This window comes from Corvus kubaryi, unplaced genomic scaffold (genome assembly GCF_017639235.1).
Source record: "Corvus kubaryi isolate FWS band 111438036 unplaced genomic scaffold, C.kubaryi_AGA036_p1.0 37392, whole genome shotgun sequence".
NCBI lineage: Eukaryota > Metazoa > Chordata > Aves > Passeriformes > Corvidae > Corvus > Corvus kubaryi.
This window is the reverse complement of record NW_024581131.1, coordinates 13,052,724-13,077,066: the sequence shown is the minus strand read 5'-3', so window position 1 is coordinate 13,077,066 and position 24,343 is coordinate 13,052,724. Positions and strand designations below refer to the sequence as shown.

The 24,343-nt window shown below is 40.0% G+C and overlaps 1 protein-coding gene across 4 annotated transcripts in view; it reads right to left on the bottom strand.

The window, feature by feature from the left end:
- The window catches only part of AMBRA1 (autophagy and beclin 1 regulator 1), a 129,062-nt gene that overhangs the window by 80,564 nt on the left and 24,155 nt on the right, over positions 1-24,343 (bottom strand). For 3 of the 4 annotated variants that reach the window (XM_042038420.1, XM_042038423.1, XM_042038422.1), the window contains 3 exons: positions 21,686-21,868; positions 8,816-8,899; positions 8,159-8,259 (listed from right to left, as the gene is read on the bottom strand). In XM_042038420.1, the coding sequence (XP_041894354.1) occupies positions 8,159-8,259; positions 8,816-8,899; positions 21,686-21,868 (368 nt within the window). The remainder of the gene's footprint in view (positions 1-8,158; positions 8,260-8,815; positions 8,900-21,685; positions 21,869-24,343) is intronic. The other variant, XM_042038421.1, reaches the window with a different exon arrangement.

Genomic DNA, 24,343 nt, shown 5'->3' with positions numbered 1-24,343 from the left:
CATTTAAGCCTTACTCCTATTTAGGAGCCTTCAATAATTTTTCTCTGGCTTTCGGGTTAGCTGAAAGTCAGCCCAGCACTGCAAGTTTTCCACCGGAGGTCCAGTGCTGTAAAAGCCAAAAGATCTCTAATCCCTGCGTTCCCGGGAATACCTTTTGAGCCACTAGGATCCCAAATTTTGATATTTTCCTGATTTCTGTAATTTTTCAATTTTTCTGTTTTAATAAATTATTTTGATTTTTCTAAGAGTTGTCTCGTTCCTCACAAGCTCACTTCAGGTGATGAATCCTCAGAGCAGAAGCTTCTTTTTCTCCACTAACTATACAGGAAGCTTGGCCTCCCAAGTCAGATGCCCCCAAAATTACAGTGTAAATACCTCCCACAGTGCACATAGCTGTGGATTCTTATTTCCAGTTGACTCACAGTCCTCTCAATTAACACATTCCCAGACTTAGCAGATTGTGATAAACTATGGCTTGAGTTACAAAAGCATAAAGGGAAGACAAGAACAAAAAGGACTGAGCAATAGCAGGCTTTTAAGTGCTAATAGCATGATTTTGACTCTTTAGCTCACCTTTACTGTGCAATATTTAAGAGACTCATGGAAAATCTCCAGTTCTCAGGTATGAAGGTTCTTTCCATACAAAGACATTGGTACACAAAATTTATTTCAGAAGTTAAACTGATTTTGGAATCACTCGAGCCTTGAGAATACTCTAGTCTCTGGAACCCAACAGGGGATAACATCTTACAAGGGTTCTGATGCAAGTTCATTCCATCTGCCCTACAATCTCTAGTGCTTTGCACTCAATGTCTCAACCAAAGAATTCAAACTGTACCTGTTCACAGATGTAAACAGAGAAGTGTTTGTGACCACAGACCACGTCTGTTACTAAGTGGGAGATGCAAGTGAGCAGAGACACAGAGCAAGTAGGGAATAATAAGCAGACAGCCAGATTAAAGTTATTCCATACAGAAAGTACCTTGACACTTTCTGGCTGTTTATATGTTTTGTATATGACAGCATACAGCAGAAACGGACATCAAAATGAGGATGAGTAACTGCTCAGACTCGCAATGCAGAATTTGGTATTTTGGATGTGAGGGAAAGGCTAACTGGAAACAACACACACAACCTCTTCCATCACACAAATGCATATGTTAATGGCTTTCTCTTAACACTACCTATCACCCACTTTCAGGATACATGTAGATAGGCAGAACTAAACCCCATTCAGCTCAGAGGAGAATTTATCTGCATAAAAATCAAAGCCACTAGCTTAGGAACATTTGTGGGGGTCTTTGCACTGGACTAGTATTTCAGAAGAGATTGCCTGTAGGTCATTCAAAGGCTAATTGCATCAACTACCTATCAGCCTTCGCTGTGCCAAGGTACAATGATACAGGATGACACAGATTACAGCACCAGAGAAGAGGCAGCTGGACCGCCAATTAAAGCACAGAGCCGGAAAAAACAAACTCGCTGGTGTCTTGCAATAAAGGGGAAAATTACTAAGGTACTAGAAAGATGGACCTGCTAGGAAGAATGTGGCATCTGTGGATCAACTATCTGATCCCAGTGTCACACAAAGTTGTGTATTATGAGTTGTTTTCTAGACTTTTTTTTTTAAGCATTAACTGTCTCCTATCTTCTGGGAGAAGGATTTCATTTCAAGGATGTGTGCTAAGAAATTCACCTTCTGACCATAATCATGATGTGGTATAATCCTGTAGCCACAGCTGCAGAATCCATGAACTAGAAGTCAAGAAGGGATCTAATACGATGAGAAAGCTAACTCACAGTATATGACTTTATTCTGCACATAGGACACCAAACTACCAGGAGATTTTATTTATGAGCTATTCCACTGTAATTGAGCAGCAACATTAAAAACTTTCAATTGAAAGCTGATCTAGGAAAATAGCATCTGAAGAGAGACACAGGCAGGTAAGAGCTGAGGTGAAGTAGCTAACATTTGTGAAAGCTCAAGGGCTGCAAGCGTGTTTTTAGAATACATGAAGCAAATTTATAAGGGAACACTTACGTAAGACGATGTCACACAAAGCCTTCTCCACATTTCCAAAATCCTACTGTCTTCAGAAGCTTAAGTACCATGTTGAGGAAATCAGCATCTCTGAGGATACCTCTCACCAGTCCCAAAAATAGACACTCTCCATCATTCCCTCCCTGTAAGAAGTTCATTCATTTGCAATTCAGCCATACGGCCTCTTTTTTTCCTTACATCTCTGCATGAAAAGCTGCACTTTGACAAAAATTATAAACTGATCTCAAGTCTGTGATGAAGGTTGACAGGTATCTATAGCTCTCAAGTCGCAGAAGAATCTGAGGCATATTTTAAAGCCTCTTATATCATTTAGTGTCCACTGACGTAGATCACAGAAAGACCATAAAGAGTAAGTTACTCAAAGGTTCACATCTTTCCATATTTAGCAGTACCAAACAGATTTATAACAAAAACACACAGCCTAGAAAGCCACACAGCTAAGTTCATTGATTCTATTATTCTACAGAACTGCCTACTGTGAAAAGCAGGATTAGATCAGGACACTAATTCAAATTCACACAGTTGTCTCAGATGAAAAGGCAGAAGCAAGCCAATATCAATAAGCCAGTGACAGACAGCTGAAGGTACAGATTCAGAATAACACTCAAATCTCAGGGAACTGTACAGAAACTACGTAACTACTAATACTGAGAAAAACATGGGTACATCAGAGACAACTGGCAACATGTCTTCCCATCAACTTTTGCTGGCCTTCTGGAGCTCTCAAGTTATCTTTGTTCTACCTGCACAGCTGTGCATCACTGCAAGCACATTTGAGGGATGGGAGCATCTCAGAACAGAATTAGCAGCACACTGTACATGACAGAACAGGATTAGGACAAGATGACTTGAACCACAGGAGGCAATCATACCTGAAATGCCAAAGGAACTGGAGTTGTTGGAGCCTGCAACATGGTTTTGAAGGCAAAGAAGCCTTTTATCATGATCACTTCTATCATTAGAGCAGAAGTGAAAGGTTACTGTAGGGATAACTACTTGCAATGGCAACCAATACTCTATCCAACTGCATGTATCACAGGCTCACCAATATCCATTTAGCTGGCTTTAGGTTAGAGCCATTCACTTGTGAACATTAGCCCTAAATACAGCTAGAGTGATTAACAGATTGGGAATGTGCACCAACCAGGAGGCACCTTAACTAGTGACTGTCGCTGGTGAGAGGACATCACCGTAGTTCTTATTAGGAGCACTATCACATGCTCAATCACATCCTTCCTGTTCCAGAAGGATGACATTGATCCATCTTAGCTAACTTTCATCATGATGAAACTTCATACACTCTAACAACTGTATGTTGTCAGTTGCTGGCTGAAGTATGGAAATTTACAAGACACATGACTTTGAATCTTTGAATCCTCCCAGGAAGTAAAGCTTTGAAGAACAGCAAAGCTTATGGATTTTGGGAAAACAACAGCCAAACTCTACACTTTGAAATTCTAGACCCCCATTAAAGGGATCAGTTGATTGTTAGCTGCACCAATAGCCTCAGCCCCACCCCAGTGTAACAAGGCTACAGAAAGCTTGCTTTGGCAACTCCAGCAGAGATATCCAAAGCTGAACCATTATTGCTCTTGCAGCAGGCTATACCCCGAATAGGTGTGGGATATGGAAAAACCTGTAATCAAGCTCATTCTTTGACTACATGTAAGTGCTCAGTCTCTGGTCTGAATTTACTACCCTGAGATAGCAACGAAATCACTCGGAAACTGTAAATGTAGAATTTATATGACTCAACTCTTAAGCCCTGCTGAATCTGGATCTCCCCATGAGGTGGAAGACTCAGACTAACTGTGTTGGATTGTGTTTAAACAGATGAAAGTCTGGTGGCAAAGCCAGAACAGATAAATATGACCTATGACCACACAAGGAAGAATATTTTGTTTGTTGAGATACACATAACTGAATAGAAGCCTATTAAAACAAAGTGAGGCGAGACAGAAGCATTTCACAAAGCTAGGTAACTCTAACAAACTTTCATCTGCAGGTCTCCTAATGAATAACAGAAATGCCAACAAAATGGCATTTGTGTCAATTCTTAAAGCCTCCTGCAAAGTTCCTTGGGAAACACTGAGTCTCCTCTTCCTCTAAGCTTCCACTGAACCGAAACTAAAGCCTTCTTTGTTTCACTATACCATTAGCATGTCTTGTCCATCCCAAAACAGTCAATTAGTATAAAGCCTGAAGCAAAAGTTCACGGAGGCGAACAAGAGGTCACAAGCACTTCAGTGGCAATGATGCGGACCTTTTCTTTTAAATGTATCTACTGATTTTTAAAAATATATTAAAATGGATATCCTGGTCTGTGCTACCAGATGCCAAAAAATATCTGTAACCTGGCCATCACAACTTATCAGTGTCCTGCTTCACAATGCAACTTAGGACAAAGAGAAATTTATCAAAAAAACAAACAAGAAGACCAAACCAAAACCAACAAATACACGAACCAAAGAAACAAACAAACAACAAACCCAAACAAAAAATCAGGCAGAAAACCAAAAATGAAACCCCCACACTGTTGGCCTACAAATGGCAAAGAACCCAAGAGACTCTTAAGACTGAAATGGCCCCAAGATGCAGTATTCCACCTGTATTACCACATGCAATCAGTCAGCTATATGAAGTGAGAAGCCAAAATATATATACTGTTTTCATCACCACTTTAGCAAACAACCACTTCAACTAGCTTTCACTGTATGGATGTTTCCTTGGAGACCACAACTCCATCACTTAGGGCAGTTCACCAAGGAGAGGAGAGTGCAGAGGGCGGCTTACAGCCCACACTACCAAGAGACTTAAAAGAGCTGCCAAATGAAGTCTCAGGTTTCTTGATGAGTCTTGAAATAAAGGGGAATATGGAAGACTGAAAAATATGCTAGTGTTATACCAGTATTTTAAGTTGAAATAGGATGAGACTGTCAGTCTTGTCAACCTGACATTGATTCCAGACAAAATAATGAAAAAGCTGATATAAGACTCAGTTAATAAAGGATTAAAGGAGGACAGTGTAATTACTGCCAATCAACATAGACTTTACAGAAAAAAATAACTTGTCAAACTACCAACACTTTTTGGTGTGATTACAAGTTTCAATGCTAAAGGTAACAATGTTGATGTAATATATTTTCACATGGTGTTTTACTTGGTGCCAGAAAGCACAGTGATGCAGCATTCTGTATCAGCTGAGAGATCTGAACTGCACCAGTAGATAAGGAGGCAGGCAGGTGCTACTGGGGCGAGTTGCTGTTCCAGTGCTCCATGCAAATCAGGCTGCTGGCGTGGAGATCTGTCTGTCATGTTGACTGGTATCGCTTCACTCTCCCCCTGGGCTCCCACCTACTCTACCCATCTGCTGCCACCTTTCCCATGCTTGGCACAGGGATGGCCACCAGTCCCCTGACTAGTACAAAGGGCTCTGCTTTGACCTAAGCTCCGCCTGGCATGTTCGTCATTCTGCCCAACCCACTGCATTGCTGTACTAGTCCATCTGCATAGATAACCTGCAATTTTTAGGGGTTCATGAAACTTGACTCTAAGGATTTATTCTCAAGGCAGTCTTCCATAGCATGGAGCAATTGTCTGTGTAACACTTGCATGAGAATGACACTTAAACAACAGAAAGCTGTTCACATAAAGTAGAGAGCTGAAAGTAAACGGACAGAACCTGACAGCAAGAGCTCTGACATTAAGAAATTTAGTCAGCACACCACAGTAATTCACACGCTAGGATCTCCATCTGCTCCTTTGATTTCTTCTCAGGATATAGAAGTAAATGGGGCAGTGGACAGGAGCAGAAGTATAATTGGATGTATTTTCCCAAACAGCAGCTCTCGCTATACTTGATCACAGAAGTCTACCGTCAGTTTTTAGAAAACTGTCAGATTAGCAATACAAGATTTTTTGGTATCTCTTCTCAAATGCTGTAGAGGTTACATAAGAAATACATTTGACATTTTTGCATTTAAACATAATTCAAAAGTGACAGTCTGGATACATGGCAGAATGAAGCAATTCAAGGTATTCAAGCTTAGATTAGCCTGTGTTAATGGGAAAATAGATTATCAATTTTTTCCTCAGCCAAGGCTATCAACCTCACCCATAACTACCAGGCCAGGGTAAAAGTACTTCTGAGTTTGAGTAGAGGTTTTTCACCATGATACTGAAGAAAGAGCTACCACAAGCCTTGGCACAGGCTAACTATAAAGGAAAGCATACTACCAGCACTGTAACTTTCAATGGCTCTGAAATATAATACTGGAAATGACAATGCTGCTGACCAACGTAATGAGTACAAGAAATTCTCTGGCTATTCCACAATTGCAACCTCATTTTCTAGTTCTTGCCTGTCATGCCTCCACCTAATATTTGCAATTTCAACTCTCCTGGTTTCTGCAACATATGAACAAGTTTTTGAGCATGGATGTAAAAAAACATTTTGAAAGCTGAGAGCATAGGTAAAATAAACCAAATATTAAAACAACATAACACAAGCAGCTACTGAACTGGAAGAATTAATTTTATATGTTAGTCAATAAAAGCCCTTACTGTGGAGTCCCAGCCATTCCAGTGTGAGGTTCCACGACACTGTCAGAGCCAACAAACCTCACCTTACAAAGGTTCAGCACAGCATCACACAGAAAAGACTGATCCTGTTTTTTGAAACTCCCATGATTACAGTTTCGGTCCTCTTTTGTTATTCTTGGCATACATACAAGAAACAGCAAGCATGAGTGTTTTGGGGTTCAAATTCCCCAACAAGTGCAGATGAAAAAGCCAGGCTATTTCCCAGCCACAATGGAACAGGCAAACTGCAAGGAGGCCTGGAGGAGGGATGAAGGCAGGTGTCTCCAGCAAAGCTGGGCGACATGAAAGTTCTGCAGTGTTGCCTGGCAGCAAGTAATTATCTGCCAGTGTGCTGCTTCCACGTGCCAACAGCCAAAGCCCACACAAGCAGCACACACAGGAAAGTACATGCGTCAGCTAACACTACAGGTTAGCTCCACTGCCTCCTAAGGGATACAAGCAGAGGTGCTTTGGATGAGACTATGGCTGAGTTCTTACTGTTATTGCAATAGCACTAGGAACCACTCAAACCAAAATGTCCAGTGAGACAAAGTCTGGAAGATGACAGACATCTATTATCAAAGACAAGACCACTGCCATACTAAACCAGCATTGCAAAACCAGCAACAGTTCTACCCCAAAACGACTGGGAAAACACCAATAAAAACAGGTTAGATAAATCCTGTCAAAAATGGCTTAGGTATAGTTGGTTGGGCCTTAGGATAAGGTAAAGGGTCATGCAGCCTCTTGAGAAACCTTTCCGCACTCCTTTCAGTGATGGTCCTGTGATTACCTAAAGGAAGGAGAACCACATCCCAACCTACCTGTCCATATGTCATCTCTTGTTCTTCCCCAAGCTTCAAAATTACTCCCCCCCACTGGGGTTAATTACAGAGCAACTCAGACCCAGCCAAGAAAGACTCACCCTCAAGATATGTGTCATCTATAACCATCTCATTCATGAACTGCCAGACTGCCATACTCCTCCTCCTCTTTCCCCCACCTCCCTTCCCACCTCCGCTTGCCCTCTAAGGCTCCCAAACGCCTGTGTGCTGTGTGTGGTGGCAGCTGAGTTTTTTAATATGCACTTATTAAGATCCTAATTGAATCCCACATTGCCTTGTGTGTGTCTTCCTAGCCGGAACATGATCAAGGCACCCTATAATTCAATTAGAAGGACCTGCAGCAAGCTGATCATTAGTCTGTCAGGTTGTTTAAAAAAAAAAAGACATCTAGGAATAGGAGAAGTTAAATAACAGAAGAATTGTTAACACCCGTCCCGAATTCATGCAGACACTTCCACACATATACCTGAAGCATGGAATCTGCAATGTTCAAGCACTTGAATGGCAGCTTACTACATCAATCCGACAGTCCTTTCTCTTGCTTCAGACAACTTAAATAGAACCTCAAAGGTTGGAATTACTCTTCCTCATCAGTCTTCCTCTGCTCAGATTCATGAGCAAACACCACTAATATACATGACTACTGCAAACAAGGAAATCTCATTACCTGCCAAGACCCTGTTGACAGAGGAATGGGTGGCCAAGCCAGGCTGTCCCCGTTCATGGAAAATCCCAGCATAAGGCAAGTACTCTGGCAGCAAGAAGCGTCTGCAAAACAAAGAGAGTAAAACATGGAGAAAGCCATCCTGTGTACTATAGCCCTGAAGAGCAACTGCAATTACTTTGAGGAAATATGACTACATTCCAGCAGACTACAGTAGAGGGAAGGCTGGAATCCTTTGCTTAGCCAACTGCCTTCCTGCTTCAAACAAAAGTAAATTACAGATTAGATCCTCCTCTGATCAATGTGGCTGCAAAGATCAGCACTAAACAAATCCTCTACCTCTCACAATAGTTTTCTAATCTCAAACCAGCACATTGTGCCGAGAATCTCTGATCAGATTCTTTTCTCCTCCTATTCTGCCTTCACACTGTGACCTCAACCTGCAAGTAAAAAGCACTAAGACGATGCTGTCATTCAAACGTCACAGGATGAGCAGCTCACACTAACATGCCATCATCCCAGGAGTCCCAGAAACTGCAAACCAAGGACAAAGACGCCCTGTGCAAGAAAAGGAATCCCCCTGAAAGCACCAGAGTGCTGTACTGCAACTGGTACCTCCAGGATTTCCACACCTTTTACTCTCACACATAGATGCCTTACCTTGGGACAAAGCGCCCCAGCGATGGTGCAGACATGCGGGCATTCCGGGGAGCTCGGTGCCTGGATCGGTCTCCATTGTCCCTTCAGCAAAAGAAAGAAAATTATTGTACATCAAAATTACTATGTCATGAAAGTGTTTTCCAAGACAACAAAACACCAACAACATCACCTAGTCAACCTGAGTATGCTACAGAGATTCAATGGTTCTTATGCTTCTGATGTTCCAAATTCATATAAGTAATTTATATAAGGGTAACCTTGAAGTCCACTTTCTTCATTAATCAACAATGTCTCAAAAGTATCAACAAAACCACAAAGAGTCAATGAATCAATGTCAGCACCTGAGCAAATGAAAGAGAAACCTTAGACTTTTGACCAGGAGAGCAAAAAGCAAGCTCACCCCAGTCCTGAGAAGAACCTTCTGTTAGTCAAAGAGATCTATTAAAGTTCACATTTTCATTCCCAGAAGTGCAGGCAAAAGACCATAATCTGCAGACTATTCTTTTGTGTTCCTTCCCTTAAGGTTCAGTTTAAGTGCCATCAGATATTAAAACTATCTCACTTTTCATAGTATTTTCCAGTTAAATAAGAAATGTTAGGTGGTATCAGACAAAATTGCACCTCCTTAACAACATCTCATTCTGTTTCACAATAAATGTCTGGGCCTTGGGGAATGAGGAAAAAGGATCTAGCATCCATTGTCCTACAGCAGACACAGGAAAGTCTTCTTCCCCAGGAGAGCAGTGCAACACTGAACAGGTTTCACAGAAAGGCTGCAGAGTTGCTGTCCTTGTAAGTCTCAAGACAGGAGCTAGACAAACCCACGGATGGCCCAGTTTGATTTTGGTAATGACAACTGTACAACAAACAGGAGGTCAAACTGGAGGATCTTCAGGAGCCCCATCACACAAAATTCCTGATACTGCATTCATAGGTCACAAGGGGACCTCCAATAACACAGCACTAGAACTGCAAGGAAAATAACGAGACTCCATTAGTGACTCTGGAGTTCTGAAAGAGACCTCCACAGTGCTGCCTTCTCTGTTCAGAAATCTACTCTCTGTATGACCTTGCACAAGTAACAAGTCTGTTCTCCTTGGATTCCAAATCCCCATGTGTAAATGCAGCCCTGTCTCCTTCCCAAGCAGTTGTGGGGAGAATATTACTTGCAGAGCCTTGAAATCACTAAGAAACTAAATATTCCTTATGCAACACATTAGCAGCACATTTCTAACCCACTCCAGCAAGCTGTGCATTTTATGATTTTTTTTCATTTTGCTTTTTTAAAGTCAGTGAGCAAGAAACGTGGGCTGAGAAGAAAGTCTATTACGTGCCTGTTTCCCACACACTTGAGGAACTCAGGAACACAAAAGCAGAGGTTCTGCAAAGCTTGTTAGCATTTTAAGCTATTTCACCAAAACCAAATCTAAATCCAAGCTCAAAGCTTCAATTTCTCCTCCCACTGTAGATGCAGCACTTGCAGTTCACAGCCAAAGCCGCACCTCACCCTCAGCATTTTGTGCAACCAGCAGGGTTCCTGAGATCAGAAATGTAAAAGCTGCTGCTGTTCTTTTATCACAGGCCTCCAGCCTGTTAAGATGCGGATCAATAACAGAAGGAATCCTCCAAACTTGAGTGCTGACATATCAACTTTTGGTGCTAAAGAGAAAAGGCCAAAGGGAAAAAAGCGTCATGTTCCAGATCTTGCCACACACAGTAAGAGCTAGCAGAAGACAAGAAATATTCGTATTTCTGCTGTAGCAGCTTTTGAAACAACACTGATATGCAGCCCCGGGAGAAAAGCAACAAAACCATTTTCAGGGTTTGCATTTGCTTTGGACATTTACTAGAATTGGAAGATACTTTTGAAAAGGACAAATATCAGCAAGAGGAACAACAGCAGGACTACACTCTACAGAAGTCTCCAGCTGAAGAGAATCTCTGCAGCAGGTTTCAAAAGGAATGAGGAGTTAGCTCCAGCAAACAAAAGGAGATAAAAGGGCAAAGTCTAGAGACTAAATCAAGAGACCTAGAGGAACTAATTGTTCCAGTTTTTTTAATTGCCACTAACCACAGGTCTTAGCAGCCACAAAAACATTTTCAGACATTTTTTAACCAAGGTGACTTTCTGATGTGAGAAGTCCATCCTGTACTTCCCTATTTATTCACTGTGTACACAATCTCCCGACAATATGGAAAAAAGCCTAAAAGGCAAAAAATACAGACTAGGCTTTTTTCAGTTTCCATCATGACACAGTCAGTCTCTAGTAATTCAAAAGACAGACATATATTTTTAACATCCCCTAAAAAAAAAAAAAATTAAAACCCACATCCCAATGGTCACCTGCCCTATAAGTCAGGCTGCAGGGAGTAAGAAACAATGGCTATCCTTCAAGACTGCTAGAATTCCTATTTACTATAAGTAGAAGTGTAAGATACACTCCCCTGAGGTAAAGAAGAATATTACCAAACATTACTCTGAATTACTAATTTGTAGAGTCATTTGTATCTTAACTCCCATGCTCAACAACTAAGAGTGTCTAGTCTAGTGTTGCAAAGCTAGAACAGCTGATATTACCCTGGTACCAGCTGAAGATTATTTCTGTGTCCTCTAAAAAGGAAAATAAAAAACCCCCTACAGATCAGTGAAAATGGGTGGCACTTTGTGTTATTTCTGTACCACATTGAGCCTGCTGACAGAGGGAGGAGAGCAGATGTTAGCACACTGCAGTGCCAGCGTGAAGCACTCCAGCAAGAAATGAGAAGTTTCCAAGGTTCCCTAAAGTACTGATGAAGATCTAATGCTCTACTTTCTATTTAGTGTCAACTACCTACAGATTCATTAGCTAATGATTCACAGTGGATAGTTTAATTAACATTACCTGCAGAAGTGGAAAGCAAATCCCTAAGAGTGAGTGTGTGTGTGTGTGTGTGTGTGTCTGCGTCTACATAAAAAAAGCGTCTTCTGTAAAGCGACTCAATAACCTTGCTAAAGTAAATGAAATAAACCACAGCAAGGTGACAAGGGAAACTTAATACTCTAATTATTAAAAGACTAATTTGTCTCAGCAGGAAAACTGCAAGAACCAACAAATGGTCAAAATAACTTTTAAGGTCTGTCTCAAAATTCAGGTTATTCATCATTTGTTCAGATACCATGGTGGGACAAATCAACACAGTGATGTGGCAAATAAGAGTTGGTAGGGGGGAGAATAGTATTAACACTAACCTAAAATGGAGCATGAAAAGAAAGCAATTCCCAAACATTCAGGAGAATTATGGACATTTAATAGGGCATAAGAAGGATGAAAGTTTATCCTAAATTGGATAAGACAGTCAAATCCCCTTGGATTTTTCTTCTATTGTCTTGTTTCCTTGCTGAGAGAAAAGGTGACCAATGTAAATTTAATGGACCAGCAATGCCAGCTCTGAAAACAGAAAGAGATACAAAATTTTGCATCCTAAATTTTGGAGAAAAAGGCATTCTTTTTCATCTGGCAACTTGGCTACTGCATTAATAACAGTGGATACTGAAGACAGCAAAGACAAAGAAAGCCATTTCTGATTTTCTGTCTTGGCAATAATTCACTTTAATATTTAGAGATTGTTGTATCAGGAAGTGAAATTAAACACACAGCATGGGATTTCTAATACAATCTGTTGGTCTAACTGTTCCCATTGTAGTCAATATTAAAACTCCCACTGACTACACTGCTAACAGAATTAGGTCAACAATGACCATTTTGAAAAGCCATTTAATTATCAAAGCCAGCACCAGTAAGCCATACAAGTTCAGAAGAATCAAGTTATATCAGACCAAGCCAATTGTTTCATATTTTCAGCATTTTATCATGTTTCATGCAATCCAATTTAAAATGCTAAATCAATTTGTATTGCAGAGGTTAGACACTTACATACAATAGAAATGGTAAATAATTGTTTGAGTGGCATCTACTACTATCCTTAAAGGTTGACACTGGAAGTTGCACCGTCTTCATGTAGCAGAAAAAAGCAATGTTTGAAGTACTGAGAAAGTGTGAAGTATCTGTACCTACTTGCTGTATTTTTTTTTTTTTTTGTTAATTGCAGAAGGTTACTTCAGAGGAGTAGGACACAGGGCAAGAGTAGCCCAAGGGCCCTATCAGGAGCTCAGAGGAAGTTACCACGCACTGCAAACTTATTTGGCTTTAGTGGCTGGTCAGGTCTGTTCGCAGGTCCTCTAAAGATGGTTCCTGGAAGATGTCTTATTAAACTGGCCATACTAATGCAGAAACAAATCCTGAAACCTTGCAATTCATTTCACAGTATTCACTGCTGACTTGGATGAAAACAGATGATATATACCTTTAGAAGAGTGTACTCTTCTAGAGTTACATAGGACTACAAGATGAAGTGTGTACTGTGTTTTACAAAGGGTACAGAAGTAGGAAAAAAGATGGTGAAGGGAACATTACTTTTGCTGGTGGTTCTAAGAACATGTCAGTTGCTGTCCAGCACCCTCTGGATGGGTAAGGTAACATACAGTGTTGGGAACACTATGATAGAAAGTTAGCTACTAGCTTCACCACTGAGAGGAGCAGCAAATACCAGATATTAACACTTTAGTTTTAATCTGTCTGATCCTGCAACATCCTGAGCATCTAACAGAAATCAATTTAGAGAAAAATGGGAGCACTTCTAGTAAATAAGCCTCCCAAAATAGAGAGGTAAACACAAAATAAATAAAACATTGACATTCTGAATATTTTAGCGAGATACAGGCATCTTAGAAGACAAAGGAAAAGCCACACTGCAAGTTGGTCATAATTCTGCATAGGGGCATAGTAGCTAAAATAGTATCTCCTGGATCAGTTAGACTAGTCTCTTATTCAAAACTAAAGGTTCCATACAGTATGTGCTACTTTACTCACAGTCCTCAAGTCTTGGAGAAGTTATAAACTCAAACCAGGAAAAGGGGACCACCCTACTTATGGCTCTGAGGACAAGTGTATCTCACCTAAAACCAGGATTAAGCTAAAGATGAAACATCAAAGACAACTAACTTATCTAAGCAGGTATTTCCACTAGTAAATACAAAGAAGGAAGTCAGGAGCATAGGTCCTATCAAAAAGGATACAAGTACTGACATCCACAGACATTAAAATGACTACCGGATGGTTCTTTTAAATTATATCTAAAAGAATATACATAACCTGGTAAAAATAAAAGTTACAGATTTATACACCCATCTCAGAAGGATATGACTATTACTGAAGGAGAAGCACTTAAGGCAGAACTGAAGGAGACAACAAGAAACAAGAAAAACAAGGGGAAAAAAAGCATTTGTTACACGAAAAGACCTGCCTGGCACTAAATGTATGACTGTGGAGCAAAGTCCCAAGTGTGACACTGGAAGCCAAAAACAACTGAAGAATAAAAATATTAGAGAAACTGTAAAGAGTGATGGTGGCCAGCTGGAGAGACAGGAACTAGAATAGATTTTTACCATAGTAATAGATAAAGAAGTTAGACAAGTCACCCAAACCTTTCCACCATTTTGTGTTCTTCTGAAGGCTAAAATGTCAATCTTTCATAGGAGCTTTTTGAAAGGAACACCAGAGAAAATGTCTATCTATTTATCAACTAAAACCTCCTATAAAACAGCAGACTGCTGAGTTACTAATGGCTCTGCTGACCAGAGAGAAACAAACTCCCCAGCCTTGATTACCTCTCAAAGCACTCTTCAGGGGAACATGTATTTACAAGATTAAATATGGCACTTCAGAAGATCAAGTGTTTCAGAGAAGCATCACATATGAGAGGTCAAGAGAAACATCAGTACTTGCCTGTTAAATGCCAAGGATTAACTGCCTCAGAGAAAGACTGACTTGGAACTAGAATGAAGCACTCACTCTTTTCTAGGCGCATGATCCAGTTGTCTCTATTTTAATCACTTCACGGTGTGGTGGGCTCACAAATTGATGATGATGTTTTAGAATAAGACTGATACACTTCATAGCTACAGTGAATCATTAGAAAATAGAAACATCAGCAGCCAGACAAAGCTAGAGAGGCAGCAACTGTTTTCTCTTTTAAAAAAAAAAAATTGCACTGTTATGCTTTCAAAGGAAACAGAACTGAAACCATAACTTCACAAGCAATGCTAACCTGTTAGACCTATGGGCTTCAAGAATGCTGACCAGCAACTAATGGCCAGCAACTAATCAGTAACAGCTTGCTTCCTAATCACTCTCATTAACACCGGACCTCACCTACTAGGTGACCTAGTTTGACTTCTGAGTCACACAGACACAAAATAAAACGAAAATATCAGACAGAGTTAATATTTGGCAGAAAAACTCAGAAGTACCATCTTGACATCAAAATTATTTCTACAGATTCAGGCAACCAACAGCATGGAGTATGATGGGAGCTTTTCTGGCAACTGCCACCTTTCTAAAGGCACTTGTTCTTTCACCACCCTGCTATGAAGACACTTGCCTTGCTGGAATGTGACTTAATGGTAAAGCAACATTATGCTGGAGAGGTTAGCAAAACCCTGCAGTACTGCTGCAAGGAAACAGTCATTGCCTGTTCACTGCATCGATGCAGCATTACTAGACATTATGACCAAGATACAGGTAATATAAAAGACTGTCACAAAAGATAAAGATTAAAAGAATAGAGAAAGTGAAGCCGCAGGCTACTATGAGTAGATCACAAGACAAGCTAACACTCTAACTAATCCTTGAAAAATTAAGTTCTAAGAGTAGATTCAGTATCATTCCCATTCATCCAGCACTTGTAACTTTCTTAGCCTGAAACTGAGTTTAAGATGGTGAATATAGTTAACATAAATTGCTGTGCATCCGGAAATGACATCCCAGTGCTAACTGCTTCAGAAACCTCTAGCAGAGAAGAAGAAAACCCAGAAAGTGATCACCAAGTTCCACAGTATTTGTGTCTGTCTTGAAAGCCAGTTTTGAAAAGGCTGATCTTCATCAAAAACAATGATGCAGTGCCATATGAGCCAAGAAACACAGACAGAGGGAAAAACGACAAAAACAGATAAAGGAGCTCTGGGAATAAAGTAACAAAGGCAGGTACTTACAACAAACAGCGATCCTGCTTTATGTGAACTCAAATAGCAAATTGCTAGCAAGAACATTACTTGTAGATGCTCAAGAAAGACAGATCAACTGCCCCATCTAAGATTTCCAGGAAAAAAAGGCCACATTTTCTGCAGTATACCGACCTGTCATGGATCCTAAAAAATCCATGTCCATCAGGATTTGAGTGACATGAAGAACGTATTGAGATTCTCACATCTCCTTTATGTCTTTTGTTAATTTCAAACGTAAACTTCAGGATGGCAAGGAGAAAAATGAAAAAACCCAGCCCAGATGCTTTCAGAAATCTTGTGGTTTGGGTACGATACCACTACCTCTACAACAAAAGGCTACCATTGATCAAGTCATCTCTCTTATCCACCTTCACTATGCCTGATGAGAACTTAACACCTGGCATCCCATTCATCTAAGGTTAACGTGTCACCTTAACCTACAGACCTCTAACAGAGTAAACCTCTTTCTTTACCTCAGATTCCTTATGCTCCTCTCTCCACAATGACAGAGCTTGTCTCAGTGTTCTGGAACTGTAGATCAAAAGCTCTATACTTGCTTAAGGTGTCACAAAAAGGCTTTAACCATTCCAATCTCTCCTTTCTCCTGCCAAGAAAACCTGGCTACTATTTGAAGGAGTTTCTTTTGCAGAAATGGAAGGTTGTCACAGAAACGAAAGAAAACACTCTGAAATACACGAGCGCCCGGTGGACAGCTGTGGAGGGCAGTAAAGACCAAGACTTCACAAAAAGAGTCCAGGTTCTACCCACGTGCTCTTAGTAGTTGCTGTGCTAAGGGAAGTCAGAAGGTGCATCATGAATTGATTGCACTTCTGCAGGTTAGTGCTCCCACTGCACTGTGTCTCTAGCACAGAGTCAGACTAAAAAGAACTGGATTTAAACACACGCATGGACTTCTGTCACAAGGGCAAGGAAGAAGTTATTTCAGTAACTGGCAATCTCCAACCTCTCCCTTCACTCAAACTTTCCAAAATCTTCCCATCTCAGCCATCAAGCAAACCACATGCTTATTCTCACCACGACACACAAATCCCTCCTCGAAACTCACTTCTACCATTCCACTTGAGGAGCAATACAGAGAACAAAATCCAAAACCAAACCTTCTACCCAAGCACACACTACTGAGTAACCACATTGCCACAGCCATTGTCTTCCCTTTTCTCTCCCGTTGCATAATGTTAGTTCAGATATGACTGCATCCAGTTACTAATTAATATTGTCAAGTATCAGTGCCCCAGTCAAGGTTCCTAAAGAAGCTAATGACAAAATACACTTTAAATGAAGACTTTCCAAAAGAAGGGTGACTGCCTAGATATCTCACACCAATGTCTAATCAGACATGCACTTTTCTCCTTAATACATAAAAAAGTTAAACCAGAATGCCAGCTTGAAGTGGAGCACTAATTATGACACAAACTAGACTCCCAAACCAAACATTTCACCTGTGAAGTATCTGAAGGAGTTTCTTTTGCAGAAATGCCAAAAAATCTACCATATTATTCTCCAAAACGAATGAGAATGACCTACAAGACACTGGAAGTAAGACTTGCAGCTTTAATACAGTGGCACTTGGCTAGCAGGCTACCATCTCAGAACCTTTCAAGACAAGAGGCTGTTGGAAGAACTTAGATTTGGCAGTTCTTGCCAAGACTGTGTCAATAAAGCAATCAAAAATGGCAGGAGGCAAGTATGACAAATACTCATGTATCTTATGCACTTACAAGGAGACCCTTGCAAGATGTCCATCTGAGAAACCACAACTCTTGGTCCAAATCATGCTTTAACAAAAGGATTTTGAAGTGACAAAGCCAAATAACATAACCCTGAATCTTGTAAGCTTTCCCTAAGTGATTAATCATCTTTGCAAAACAAGAGCCTGCTTCCACAAAACCAGAAGGTCCATTAGAGTCTCAGTAAAACAGTGCCTACAGTTCTCATATTTTCTGTCTGGATGCTCAGTGGTGTCTTGAAAGAAATTCAAGAGATGAAGCATCAAAACAAGATTTCAGGCCTGTCAGGTAAAGCCCATCTTGTTAGGGAGACACAATAAAGACCTTCCTAGCTTGTGACAACGGCACAACTGACTAGATCCACTCCAGCACAAATCCTCCTACTAGGAAGGAAAAAGGACAAAACAACAGGGAAAAGGTGGAGACATGAAAAGAGTGTAATCTCCAAGCTCCTTCATATCTATATTCTGTCAGGCAGCCCCCTCTCAAAAGTAGACAGAGGAGTCAGCCACGGTCACACCTTTAGCCTTAGCTTGAAAACCTTTTTTGAACCGTAGTGAAGGGTTTGACTCAGGCTTTCAGAGCTGGTGCACTGTCCTATATATATGCTTTTCAGTCTGAGAGATGAACCAAACCCTTATTTCTGTATTTGCTCCCATAGTTACTGCAGACAAAAAGGGACATAGATGGCCAAAATTCACCTACAGAAACACCTTCACATTCTGATTATGGTGACAAATTCAGAATTACAAATGAAAAAAATTAGATTGCCACTATCCAAGGAGACCTAGAAGCATCACCCACAGTCTTCAACATCAGAGAGCTGTTCTAGACTAAAGGAAGTCTACAGAAGAGACCAAATCAAAATTCTTGGAAAAGTCAAAAGAAAATAGTTTAGCTCTAAAAATCTAAATTGACTATGTGATGCAAACATAAAACCCTCAAATAAGAACTTGAAATTAGAAAGTTCAACATGTATAATTTGTCTATAAAGAATCTATTTTTATCAGTTATGCTGGAAGACTAAAGTGATGTCATTCTCCATTCAGAGATTCTTATTCCACAACTCAGGAAGCCTTTTCATTTTAGCTTAGGATTCTGCTAAAGCTAACCTTAAAACCCACTCATATCAATCTATATGTTAATAACCTAATATTACAATCTGTATATATATTACAAACTCTATTAAATGCTTTCATATAGACATGACTAAGTTTACAGTTGACGGTTGCATTCAATAAGCAGTAAGATGACAACAGTGACACGTTAAACACTGGGAGCACATGTAGAGAGGGAACATCTAGTTAGACCAAAAAACACAGGTATAGTGTATGTCCCTCCTCCTTTCCTGTCCTTAAAAGCTGATGTAAAAAAAGGATATTACTAACACCTATAAAAAACACTATTTCACATTCTTATACCAACACTACTTCTATTGTCATCACAAACTAAATGTATTTATGAATGAATTCACCCTTGATTGAGACACAAGAGAGGCTTTAACTTAGAGGCTGTAAGTACACAAACAGTGCATAGACCAAGTTTTTCATGCCCCTTACTAGGCCGTTAGGTAAACAAAACTGAAAAAAGACAAAATGAATTTCTGAGGAGAAAAAAACCCTCTGAATCCCACAAAATATGAAAGTGAAGGAAGGCTTGTCTCCCAGGCATCCTGCACAAGCACAGCGTTCACTCCTTGCCCAGAGCTCTATGTATAATAAAACCAACAGGTGTTTAATGTCCCTTACATCTTTCTCCTAATCTCTGGGAAAACAAGAGAGATTATTTACCAATTACATCAACCAGATCAGAAAGATAAAGTACCAAGGCAATTTTCTGGCTTTTATGGAAAAAAAAAATCACTGTATTTCAGGAGAAAAGCATGAGCTGCAGACAGCTAGACACAATAGCAACACCCTTCCCTGTATCAGATCTGGAGACACAGGGAAGTCAGAGCATCTAAACCACAGGAAGAAAAATCATCCATGAAGAAATACATCATTGCACAGGTGACCAAGCAAAGAAGGAGGGATACAAGAACCAAAAGGAGAAGCAAGAACTCTGTGTAATTGTGAAGTCTCAGCAGAAGAAATCAAGTGAGTCACGAGAAGTTCCAGCTCTACGGACCCCTGCACAGCAGCCCTCTCCAATCAGCCAAGAGAAATAATGAAGCAGAGAAGTAAAAAGACAGCAGGTCTTAAATGCACAGACCAGAATTCGATATGAAATATTCAACCAACAAGTTCAGGCACTGCACATTAAGGAATAAACACTTCTTTTGCTCAGTATGAAATGAAAGACAACCTTAGTACGGCTGATTGAATTGCTTCCCTGACTGGGTGCTCTTACTGTGTGAACATTATCTGCAGGGGAACACACTTCTCTGCAAGCATTTGCCTGGCTCTGTGAATGAAGAACATACCATCTTTTACTTTCCCAGCAGAACAAGCTGCCCCAGACAAATAAAATAGAATAATGGAAATAGTAAGGTCTATGCTTGCAACACACCCACTTCACAAAAGTGGGCCCAGCAGCCACCATATTTCTGCTCTTCCAGACCACAAAGATGCTTGAGAAAAGCTATTAAGCAGTGACTCTTCTGCGCTATCTCCCCTCATTTACATTTTACACAAACAAAACCACAATGAGACAGAAAGACATTCTCTCACCCTGTACTTCAGAATATTTAATTGCTGGAGCATGAAATGACAGCTTCACAGAACAACTTTCACAGAACAACTTTCTATGAAAAAAATAATCTACCACCACTTAAAAAGTTAGAAAGGGATTAGTATCTTGCTTTTGGGAATAGCTGGTGTTACTAATGTCCTTCACCAAGGGACTTCACCCTGACACAAAGGACATGGAACTTTAACAATGTGCCATCTCAAGTATGTGCCACTGCAGCAAGTGAAGTGCAAATTAAAATAGTAGGGAAGTTGACAGCATCCTTTGCTGGCAGCTGCAACGTAACAACCCAGATTTTTTGAGGAGTTCACAGCTCCCATCAAACACACCTCCCTACTACACTACAACCATAGACTACTTCTACAACCATGCTCAGAATTATCCTATGTTTCAAATGAGATATACACAAATGGAGGAAAATTCAGTGAAATACTTAAGACTACTCAGGGAGAATCCTGCATTTAAAAGGAAATTACCAAAGACAGGCTAGAAAGGTTATATCCTCTTTGCTGCTAAAATGGATTTTAATCTAAATTCCTGAGCTTTTGGTCTACATGCCATCTAAAGAATACATTATTAAATTCTTTCATTTATTGGAAAGGGTTTACAATAAATTTTTCGCTGGGATTACACTGGGTATCACTCGAAGTCCAAAAGCAGATGCTGGAGAACAGACTTTAAAAGTTTGTCAGCAGAACCACTCAGCAAGAAGTACAGTGGCTAACAGGAATATTCTCCTAAGGTGTGGATGCACAGTCATTGCTCACTTTGACACAAGAGGCCTTTTTCTCTCGTTACAGGAAACTAAGCCTTAACACAGATTCACAATCACCAAATTAAAAAAAAACACCAAACCAAGAAACCCCCAATCCCAGGAATGTCAGCTAATTTGACAAAGCTATAGAGACAGAGCAAGTAAAAACAACAGGACATGTTTGGCTGTCTCCTATAGCCTTAGACCAAAGAATTAAGTCTTGCAAATCCTCTTAGTGATTCCTGTTCTGTCTCAAGATTTGACAACTCTAGTAAACTTTTGGTTCCCCATCTGTTCCATAGGAGAAAAATATTCTCATTTTCTTAATTTAACCCATCTTCTAAATGTGGTTGAGATAGCCTAAAGTGTTGAAGGTAGCGTACAACATCCTTCTTTTTCACAACAGAAATTACAAGACCTATTTCTAGCAACCACTACTCTAATTATTGATTGATTTACTTAACCTGTTCCTACAAGAAGCCTAAGGTGTCTTTGATTGATAAACAGTAAGGAACCAGAAAGCAGTCCTGTGCTGACAACAGACTCAAGCAAGAGGGCTAGGCAGCACACACACTTACTCAAAATCTTCAAATTCCAGATCATTTCCCTCCACAGATGGGCTTGAGTTCTCTGAAGTGGAAGCAGACGAGGAGGAAGAGCGGAGACGGTTTTGCTGATACCGCATAGAGCGTTGTCGAATACTGTCCCTCCGGGAAAGATACTGGATCATCCTCTGAGCATAATATGCAGCAGGAGACAACCTGAGCAAGAAAAAGATACATAAATACTCATTACGTAAGTATAGAATGACAGCCAGTCCTATTTTTCCTTTTGAACTCCAAGTGCCAGGGCAGTAACATCCTATCAGAAAACTGACTGCTTGCATTTTATCCATGAGTAAGATAGAGTAAATAAAGAAAGCAAGGAGAAGTAATTTTCCCTTTATACACTATACTCCCACATGATCCCCTTTGCAAACAGAAGCACCATACAAGTACCTACAGACAAAAAGCTCATCCACAACACAGAGAAATTGGCTTCTCAGGACTCTCTGGAGCTCACTGATTCATTTATTACCAGTTCACTCAAGTAAGCCCATCAAGCACCACTTCTAAGAACCAAGCCCAGTCCCAATGTGAACTCTGCCTGCAATGCCAAACAGCAGCACCGTTCAAATAAACATTGAAGGAAGGTGCTGTTGTTTTGATGGTACTTATGGAGTACCACGGAATATCAAGCAGGAGAAAAAAGGTTTCACAGCTTTAATAACTTTGTAATCTAAATTATAAGGATTTTATATAGTGGCAATTTCAACAGATCCACTAGATATATGTTAAGTGGAGCTTTAAAAGCCTTGCATCCCACCTGAAAGGAAACCTTTCCTCTGCAATTAACTCTTAATTCTCTCTCATGCATAACCTAGCATTTGTTTGGATGAGCTATCACACACCAGTATTACTCCCTTGAGACAGGTAAACACATACTCCCTTTTCCTACCCTGTGCATATCCACAGCTCCTCGCACATGCTTTCTGTGACACAGTTACTCAGTGTTAAAATCCAGACAGCTCAGATGCTTCATTTATCATTTCATTAGCCTTATTTGGTTAGATGTGAATTCTAATTTGGGTGGAGGACAAGTTCAGGAGACAGACTACACATTCAGGGGGGTAAAAACTTAAGCCAATAAGCATCAAAAGGGTAAGAGGAATGGCACACTCTGCTTGATTCCTCCAGAATGTTTTATGCACTGTTTAATGAGTTACACCTGCTCATGCTTACATAAAGAAGAAGGCTTTGCTGGACTAACACATCACTTCTCTCTACTCCCCGTAAGACTTAATAGGCCAAGTACAAAAAGCAAGGTATTACAGATGTGCAGTCATAAATGAGGAGCTGTTCTCTTCTCTGGGCTTTTCCATAAGCCAAAGCATTTGTGCATGCCTAAAAATAAATCTACAGCATAATATGTAGAGAGAGAAAAAAGAGGAACATGGACAAGGCAAACACTGGAAAACACAAACAGTGGTCTCAGCAGTCCAGCAGTGTAACCACTGAAACTTTTCTTTTTCCTAGTATCACACCTAGGGAGAATATTACAGAAGAATATGAAGAATGAGTTTAGCAGTCCTCTAAAATTATGCAGGACACGAGAAGAAAAAACCTGGTGATGCTTGTTAGAAGAAAGAGTAGGCAATAAAGACTGGCCATAACCGATGACAAGATGCCAGATTCAGCTTCCTGAGAGCACATGGTGTGTACACTGGATAGACTGTGAAAAAGGTCTCAAAAGACAACACAAGAAGCTTAAGCCTGATACACAGAGAGAAAAGTGTAAATCTAACTGCTTAGATTTTTTTCTAGAGATATATCCAATGAACACGCTGTGATGCCTTATATATGCAGCCTGGGAGCATACATAACTCTTACTGAGTATTTCTATTTAAAAAACATTACTATAGGTGTTCTTTGATGACAGCTTTATTTGATTCTTCTACAGATTATTTTCTGAGCTCAGTACATATTGAAACTGTGGAGAATGACAGAACAGCCAAGCTGACTTTAGAGAAGTTCAGCAAGGCCACTGAGAAATACCACTGCAGTCTACATTAGACTATTCATTCTAGATCTGAGGGAACTTCAAAAAATATTCTCCCTGCCTCACTGCTGACCTGGGTTATTCAAATATAGCACCATTACAGACAGTAAATGAAGGAACAAAACTAACACATACACATGCTCTCAAAAATAAATTTTTCAGATCATGTAGTTTATGTAGTCTTTAAAAAAATACTCCATTGGAGAGAGCTTGGTCTTAAGGAGGTATATATTTTTATTATATATTTAAAACACAAACACACTAAGACATATACAGATGTTTATTTATATATATAGATGTGTTTATTTCACCTTTGTTTCACTTCTCCACCTTGTTATTTAACTTCTCAAAGACACAAGTTTACATTTGGAACTTATGATGCTACAAAAAACCCTTCAAAATGCAGTAACACTCCTTTTAATCACTTTTCAAATTTCTAACAAGTTAAAGGGACAGTTAAAAATATCCTACTAGCCCAGCACACCAGTAAGGTTTATGGAGGAAGACTCTAATCCTATCCCACTCAAACTTCCAGCTGGTACTGTTTATGCATCTGTGAATCTCATCCTCTGAAAAGGACAGTGATATTTACTGGAACTCTCTTAGAAGAGTTTCAAAACTGGACTTTTCTTCCAAAG